Source organism: Aquila chrysaetos, chromosome 25, assembly GCF_900496995.4.
Source record: "Aquila chrysaetos chrysaetos chromosome 25, bAquChr1.4, whole genome shotgun sequence".
Lineage (NCBI taxonomy): Eukaryota > Metazoa > Chordata > Aves > Accipitriformes > Accipitridae > Aquila > Aquila chrysaetos.
In genome coordinates, this window is record NC_044028.1 from 8,325,353 (window position 1) to 8,333,967 (window position 8,615).

At 41.6% G+C, this 8,615-nt stretch overlaps 1 protein-coding gene and 1 long non-coding RNA gene across 2 annotated transcripts in view; one reads left to right on the forward strand and one right to left on the reverse strand.

Annotated features, from left to right (window-relative positions):
- Nucleotides 1-269: 269 nt before the first annotated feature.
- Nucleotides 270-8,615, forward strand: part of BAIAP2L1 (BAR/IMD domain containing adaptor protein 2 like 1) — a 44,349-nt gene continuing 36,003 nt past the window's right edge. Inside the window, exon 1 of the mRNA XM_030002056.2 lies at nt 270-498. Coding sequence (XP_029857916.1) covers nt 448-498 — 51 coding nt within the window. The 5' untranslated portion in view covers nt 270-447. The remainder of the gene's footprint in view (nt 499-8,615) is intronic.
- LOC115335819 lies at nt 5,341-8,192 on the reverse strand. The gene is made up of 2 exons (XR_003921549.2): nt 5,987-8,192; nt 5,341-5,848 (listed from the first exon to the last, which is right to left on the reverse strand). It is a non-coding gene; the product is annotated as an uncharacterized LOC115335819 (long non-coding RNA).

Consider the following 8,615-nt stretch of genomic DNA (forward strand, 5'->3'; position numbering starts at 1 on the left):
CAGAGGTACTCCGCGGGGCCGCGACGACCGGAGCCCTGAGGCCGTGGAGGAGAGGCTCGGCCCGGGCTCCCGTGAGCGGGAGGCGGGAAGAAGGAGGAGGAGAGGAGGGGGGAGGGGGGGAGGGGAGGCGCCACAGACGACGCAGCAGGCGGCGGCAACTCAGGTAGAGGCGGCGCGGGCCGCCCGCCCTCCCCGCTGAGGCGAAGCGAGGCGAGGCGAGGTGAGGCGATCCCCGCCGTTCCGCCCGCCGAGCCAGTCCTGCCGCGTCAGGCAGCCGCGGCCCCGCAGGCCCCGCCCCGGCGGCGCTGCCCGGCTGGTTCCACAAGTTTTTGACAGTTTCTTAGCGGCCGAGGGAGAAGTCGAGTGTGCTGTGGCGGCGCTGGGCTGGGGCCGAGGCGCTCTCCGGAGGACGAAGCTCTTCCCAACGGCCGCCTCCCCGCCGGCAGCATGTCTCGGGACCCCGAGGAGGTGAACAAGCTGACGGAGAGCACTTACAAAGTGAGTACGGGCCGGGGAGGGGGCTTCCCGCCGCCGCCGCCTCGCCTGAGGAGACGACGGCCACCTTTGCCCCCGCTGGCCGGCACCGGCGGCGGCTGGGGTGGGGGCCGTTGGCCGCCCGCCCACAGGCGAGGGCCGGCGGGAGGGCTCAGGGCAGCCTCGGCTCCTCACGCAGAAAAGGAGCAAACTTTATTTTTTTGTTTTTTTCTTTTCCTCCCTTGTGAGTGATCTCGCCCGACCCAGTGTGTCAAAGACTGCTCGGTGCTCGCTTGTAAATAACCCGAAGGGGCTCGGGGTGGAGGCAGCGGGGAGGCTCGGCTCCCCTCGCCGCGGTACGGCTGAGGCGGTGTGCGCCCGCCGGCCGCCTCCCGCCCGCGGCCCGAGCGCTGCGCCGGGAGGCGGCGGGGATTCGCCGCAGCCCCCCGGGGCGGGCACGACCGTGGCCCCGACCGCACGGGTTGGGCCGCTTTACAGCTGGGAGCGACAGCTCCGGGACAAGGCAGGCTTCAAGACTGGTTTCTCCCTCTCTAGCAGGCTCAGTTCTCCAGCGAGCCGTAATTCCCTCAGTGTGTTGTAATGATAAGGCGGTTTGGAGATCGTGGTGGTTGTGGTCCTCTGCTTGAACCGTTTCTTCATACGGGTCGGAGCCTAGAAATGGCTTAACGCTGAATTAAGTTGTTTGCCTGCATCCCGACCTGATAATCAGATTTATGATGGTACACCCTAGCACTGCCTCAAAGCACCGACTGGTGAGAGTAGTCTAATTTGAGTCAGTAGACTTTTAAACTTTCCAAAATGCCTTGTTATTTGTGGAATTAAAAATATTTTGCACGTGGGCACTAGACACTTGTTTTGAACTCTTTCTCTCTATAAACTCAGCCCTTCCAAAACACACCAATTCTAATTGGGCAAAATTCCCTTAAGAAACATACTTGGTTGAGTAGCAATAGCAATACTGGATCTGTACCTCATTCTGTATGTTGTGTTGTACTAGAAAAAGCACTTAAATTTGCAAATGCATTTAATCATGCAAATGAACTTACAGCTGCAATGCATTTGTAGCTTTGAGCCCAAAGGAGAGCTTTCGGGGGGATTGTTCTATTTTACTGTTTACTAAATCTTACCAGTTTACTATTGAATGTTTTCATATTTCTGAAGATGTTGTTGTTATCATTCAGAGGTCTCTAAAAACATTTACTGGAGTATTTTGCTGTTAGTTTTGTTGTTCTCCAACACACTTAAGTCAACTTTACTCCTTCAAGTAGTCCAGTTGTATTGGTGTCATGTTGTATTTGCTGTTTGGTTACTTTGGACTTGGATATCAAATTCATGCAAAACTACTGAAAAAATGAAATTACTTCACTATGAATTTTGTCCTCTAGAATTGGTGCAGGTCATCTTAAACGGTCTGGTGCTTTTTGATATCAGTTATGTTCATGGCAAGGCCATAAGCAAACATAAATTCTGCTCTCTCAGAAGAGCAGCCTGTAAATACAGGCTCACAGAAGAGAAACCTGGGAAGTTCACTGTTCAGGGCTGTGCTGACAAAGGAATGTCCTGCCCTGTCTATTGACTTCCAGAATGTAGCTAAAACAGTTTTACAGAGGAGAGGGAAGAAAATTTCTTGTGTGTTTTAATGGATATAATATAAAGTAGGCTTTAAAGGAACGACAGACCTCTAAATAAACAAAACCTTCCTTGTTTTTCAGTACTAATTTCCTAGGAAAGTTTAGCCTTTTGTTTTGTTTTTTTAAACTAATTTGAAGGGATACTTAAGACTGAAACAACCAGCAAAAACACAGTAATACAAAGTTAATGTTGATAGTGTGATGAAATGTCTTCTATATGGGTATTTTGAGAGGTCTGGTATGTTGCATCACATAGCTAGTACTCACAGGCCTGGAAACCCTCCTGCCCTGCCCTCATTAAAAATTGAAACTTTATCCAGATAAGGTATAAAGGCTGCTTCAGATGGAGAATGGATTCTGGGTCTACTTTAAAGCAGTTATTTCCATATCAAAGTTAAAATCTTGAAAATAGTTCTTTACTTCTTAAGGGCAGAGAGCACTAGTCTGTGTATTCAGCATTTGCTGTGACTGTAATCACAGCTCCCTCATCTAAAACAAACGAACACCTCTTTGTGCTGTGCTTTAGTCTGCATGGTGAACATGCTCTCCTTTGTTTAATAATGCTCATGTAACTTCTACTCTTGCTGTGTACCATCCTAGCAATACAGTGCTTAAAACACCATGCTGGTATTGATAAAATCAGGAGCAGTGTTTGTGTTTCTCCTACCAATAAGAAGAAAGGCTTGGTCTGGGGAAACTAATTCAGTGTAGTGTAGTGATGGCATCTGTGTGCTGCAGGACCAAATGCAGGCTTTCGACTTCTCAAAAAAAAAATCAACTTTTGGGTGACCTGGAAAAATAATAGAAAATTAAATTGAATGCCTTGCTAGTCTGTTTTTGTGTTTTGTTTTGTTTTTTCTTTCTTACAGTGCTAATCCATTGGATTTATTAAATACGTAGTAACCTGTGTTATACAAAGCTTCAAAATATACTTACAGAAGTCATCAGGTGGCTAAGTAATGCCCTCGTATTTTTATCTTGTTCATCCTTTTTGTTGGCAACAACATTGGAAAGTGAATACCTCAACATTTTTTACTTAACCTGACAAAATAAACAACATAATCCACAAATACGTGTATGTGTGCACACACAAAAATCAAGGCTGACATTTACTCTTTATGTAATACCTGAATAATCACTTTAATGCATGATAGGAATGGCACGTGCAAAATGAAGCCTAAGGGTGTGGAAGCCTATGACTAAAGAGGGCCACAGCCTCCCTTTTGCCAAGGAACTGCTGAGAGGTTCACTGGTATGACATTGCCCTGCCCTTGTAACTTACTGCAGTGGTGTGGCATGCTGTTGAGGGGACATTGTATGACCCCCTCACACACAGACTACGTCAATTGGTAACACCAGGAAAGTTGTTATGCGTTTGTGTGTCACTGCAGCTCATACAGTTTCATTTCATCTGCTGTATATGGGGGAAAACTATTTGGCATCCAGCTATGATACACACAATACGGGGGAAAGGGGACAAAACAGGAAAGTACTGAGTTACAGACATGTCATTCTGTCTGTGTGGTCCAAGGGCTGGGCAGGCAGCTCGCTTATTGCTCCTGTGGTTTGAGGTTTCCGGAGCTCTTGATAATAGCATGATAGCTGTAATTCATTGGTGTTGGTAATTGGATTTTAAAGATCTGTTTTTCTGTATTCAAGTAAATCTTACCCAGAAATTCTGATTATCAAAAAAAGTGTAATTTAAAAAAAAAAAAAAAAACCAAACAAAAAACAAATACAAAACCCAACCACCAAAACAAACAAAAAAAACACCCAAAACAACCCCACCTTCGTTTGTTCAATAGAGTACTGTGTTTTCCTGAGGGGCATGCGTTCTCAACAGGGGCATGTAGAATTATTTTAGTAGGCTGTATTGTTTTATCCCGGAAATATATCTGGTAAATTCAGTTTAAAGCCCTAAATTCCATGTTTCTGTATTTTAAAAAGACTTGCAATTAGATTAAACTCCCAGACTTATTTACCAAAATTAAAATTCACCTATGGTCCTAGCACATGCTGCTGTAAGGCAGTTGTTTTGTGTCACTGAAATATAAATCTAACTTGGGGGAAGAGGAGCCTTTGGGAGTTTGTATGTGTATAAAGTCCAGTTCTATCTTACTGCAGATTATCTCTTTTGACCTTACTTAGTCTATCCTGAGTCATGTGTTCATAACCTGAAAAAGTTTGTATTTGAAACACGCTGATGGATGGTGTATAAATGTTTCTCTTAAATAAGAAATGTTCCATCAAGATGACTAATAATTAGTCATAAGAATTAGTCTTTTTGAATAAACACTGGCATCCTGATCTATTTTTTCCATTCTGTTAAACCTGTTCTAAAACAATATTAAGCTAACTTCCAACTGAGATAGCTTAACATGAGGTGTGTTGAGGGCTTAATTGTGCCCTTCTGAAACCGTATTGTGGATTTAAAAAGCTAAAGGAGGAGATGAAATGCAATCATGTACAAAAAGGTTCAAATACAGTAGAGCACAGTATGATTTACTTTCTATAAAGCTTTTTGAATCTTCTCAAGTGGGTTCTCAGATATAGTGTAGCAACACTAAAGACTTTTTCCAAAAACTTAATTTTACTGTTTTCCAAATTGAGGAATAACAATTTAAACTAAATTATTAGTAGCTATACGAGGGTTAGCTATGAATAGCTATAGTGATGGTAATACGAGTAACGTTAGACATAAAGATCTACTTTTCTGTGCTAGTTCTATAATTTCAGATTTCTACCCAAATACATTGTTATCCACTCTGGCAAAAGTGCCTGCAGGATGTAAACTTGAAACTACAGGGAGTCTATGCATTGTTTAGTTGTATTCATACCTGCTGAGCTATTGTTCTGTGAGGTGTGTCTTTAAGTAAAAAGCAAAGCTGAGCATTTACAGGAAGGCACAATGGCTGTCATTTGTTTTGAAGATTAACGTTGTTTATGTGACTGTCAGGAACTGCGGAAGATATAATACCTATACACAACAAGTGGAAATACAAGGCTTGTTCCTCTTCAGTCAGCTCCTTGCTACCAGGCTGGTTAACTCACATTGGTTTCATGTGGTGAAAGGCACATAGCAACTCTTACACCAGATTATATGAGTATTTAATGACTCGAATGACCAGAATAGGTTTCTTGTATGCTTTTTCTTGGAAGGTCACTTTTGCCAACTCTAAAATTCTCTGTATAAAAAGATGTTTCCAGTTGCCTGTTTTGAAAGTGTTTCCCTTTATTTCCATTCATCCTAAATAATAGAAAGCTGTAGGATCTGATCATGTGCCTCCTCTTCTTTTCTGGTTAATTATTCTGCTCATGAGAGGTAGTATGTCACTAGAATATAGGACACTGGATTGACAATTAGGAGGGCGGGTGTGTGTCCCTCGCTGTACAGGCAAATGTTGTGTTGTGAACCACTTTGTCTCTCCCAGGTTTTTTCTTACTTTGTGATGTCCGTTTGGATTAAGGCAAAAGTTTTATTCCCATGTCTTTGTACATGGCATCCCATGGCAGATAACAAGATTGTGATATTTTCTGAGACTTTTGACAATTTAAAATTAGCGGTTCTCTTGATCAGAAATTCTTCTTTGTTCGTCTATCTCTACCTTTTTAGAAGTTTTGAGATCTAGCTTTAATGTATGACTTGCAGTTTTGCACTGGTGTTCAGTCCCACTCATTTTCATGACCTTTTCCTTGGACTGCAAGTAAGAGAAGCTGTAAAACTGTAAGACATCATAAGAAAAGATAGCTATACAAATTGATTTCTGAGTGGCTCTTTCCCCCTATAACTTCTGAAGCTGAACAAAATATTGCAATCGCTTTAACTGATCTGAAATGTCTTGGCAATATCAAATTTATACCTGATCCTGAAGAGGGAGTTGCCAGTGACAGTCTCTCTTTTTGAAAAAGTGTGCTAGATATTTCTTCCTGGACAGTACTTCAAAGACAGCAACAGTGGTTTAACTGTATAAAAAGAGCTCTAGAAGCACGGCCAGGTTTTCATTTGCTTTAAGAATCTAGTCTTCAGTAGAAAGAAAAAAATACATATTATGCTTCTTTCTAATGTTGAAGAGAGGAAAATCATCTAAGAATTATTTCATTAGATCATCTTGGAGACTCAGTGTTGGGGGGAAGCTAAGTCTTTTAATTGAACACAAACCCTTAGGAAAGAGGATGAGCCTTGCACAGTGCTGTGAGGATCAGCTAACCATACCCTGGGTTAAACCGAGCAAATTCCAAAGGGGAATTTCCATTGCAAAGGTTTTTGCTGCTTCTCGGGCGTTCACGTCTAGAAACTGGTGCAGACACTTCTGCTAACAATCAACCACTGTGGCAGCGCAAAGGCTGAAAAACTTCCAGAGACTGCTTGGTCTAATGGGGAAAAGATCCATTAGTTGTATGCCTTCCAGCTACTGAAGGCACTGAGCTATAAATTGTTTCTTCATCTTTCCCAGCAGTTTTACATATATGTTGAGCAGATGTTGATGTACTGGAGCTCTTCCTCGGAGTTCTCTGTGTTTCAGTGGACCTGTTGTGTTTCCACAATGTGGTCTATATCTGCTATACATGAATACCCAATATATATCAAGTTGTCTAGTGAAAATAAAGAGCTATGGGGTCTGGCTTCAGAGAGGGGAGCTGTCAAGGGCTTTTTTTGTTGGGTTTTGTTCACTACCTCCTAAATGAAAACAACTAATGACAGAGGTGCAATCACTGTTTTCTGTTTGAAATCTGAATTAGAAGATGTCAGGAAAACTGGAATCTTAACCCCTGAATCCTTAAAAGAGTAATTTTAAAAATCAGTATTTCGAGACCAATAATTATGTCACCATTAGAATTTGGGGGTAGGTAGCAGTAAGGATTTTACTCTAAGTTTTTGTTGCGAGGAGCAGGGTAAGCAGGGACAGGAACTGTCTTTCAAGAAAATTATTTTCAGTATATGGATGCAATTCAAGGTGACATTGGGATTCTTACCTGCCATGGATACACACAGCTTCAATGTCACGTAGCCCTTTCTTCTTCCCCATATCCTTGGAATACAGGACTCTATCCTAACACAATCCCCTAATTTACCTGTTTTTTTTCTTGTGATTCGCTGACTCCATATATGCCAAGAGATGTCATCTTTAGTACACTGCCGGGAAGAAACGGCAAGAAGTTGGAATAGGAAGAGATAACTTACCTGTTGGAACAAAAGCCTCACAGTTGCACTGCCTCAGATATGGCGACAGCAACAGAGGCACAGCAGCAGCATTTGCAGTAGTAAATTAAAGAGTTGGGGTGGGAGGAGGGATGTTCCCAGACACTAGAGCTTGAAAATCCATATTGTTAAGTTGTTAGAATAGCCCTTGGCATTGTTGGCCCGACCTGAAACATGCCTTCCCAAATGATTTCTGGATGTGGTTTGCGAGTTAACACAAATCAAGGGCCTGGGGACAATAGGTAGTTCACTTGCAGTGATCGTGTTTGGGTGGGTAAGAGTTTAATGGTATAGACCGGAAAACAATCCCAGTTGCATTTAATTTGTACAAATAAAGGCAGTAGGGGCTAGGTATTGTTCTGTGTCTGCTTTTGATGTCATATATACTATACCAGTATCAGAACCTAATAGTTTTATATCTTTTTTCAATATTTATATTTTTTTACTCAACATCACTGTTAAAGTATTATTGGTGAAATCTGGAGTTAATTTTTGTCTTCACTTTTTAAATTGACTGGAGTTCAGGCATAGCACTATATTTGAAAAATAATAATAAAATTCTGTCTGAATGACCTTGCCTGAAAATAAGACAAATGTGATAGTATTCCTGTTCTTTCTGGGTCCATGTATGTACTAAATATAAATATTTTCATTCTGTTAGTAGTATAATAGACAAAAGCTTGATACTATTTCACTTGTCTTGTGTCTTGTATTTCTTGTAAACAGAAAGTGTCTGTTTTGAATTCCTTGAACTTGAAAGTTCTACTGTGTGAACAGTATCTAGAAAGATGTGAGTTGTGTCATAAAAATAGTAAGAATAACAGAATGGTGTCTTTGGGTATCACATGATCTTCCTCTCATGACAATAAAATTTTACAGAGTAATGTCACAGCTATAGCTTTGTTAGGAAGATTCTGGGAAAAGAAGGTCTAGAATCTGCAAAAACTTTTAAGGTTCTCCTCTATGGAAATATAGGGCTTGTGTTAATTTTATTTTAAAAGAAAAAGCAAATATTCATTACCAAATTGTTCCTGAGACTTAGCAGCTGGTGTTATATGAAATTGTATTTTGTATGGAAGAGAGAAAAGAAAGGATTAGAACATTGTGGTTACTTGACTATTAAATGACCAGGCACATACGGCAAATTCTAGAATACTTGTTCAGCGGTAGTTATTTACATGCGTACAAAGGGAGTTTTGTTAAACAAACATGCTGTGTCTTTAATTCAAATAGCGATTCTACCTGAAGAAACCAAGAAGCCACCAAATAAGTGAAACTCAGAGGGCTCT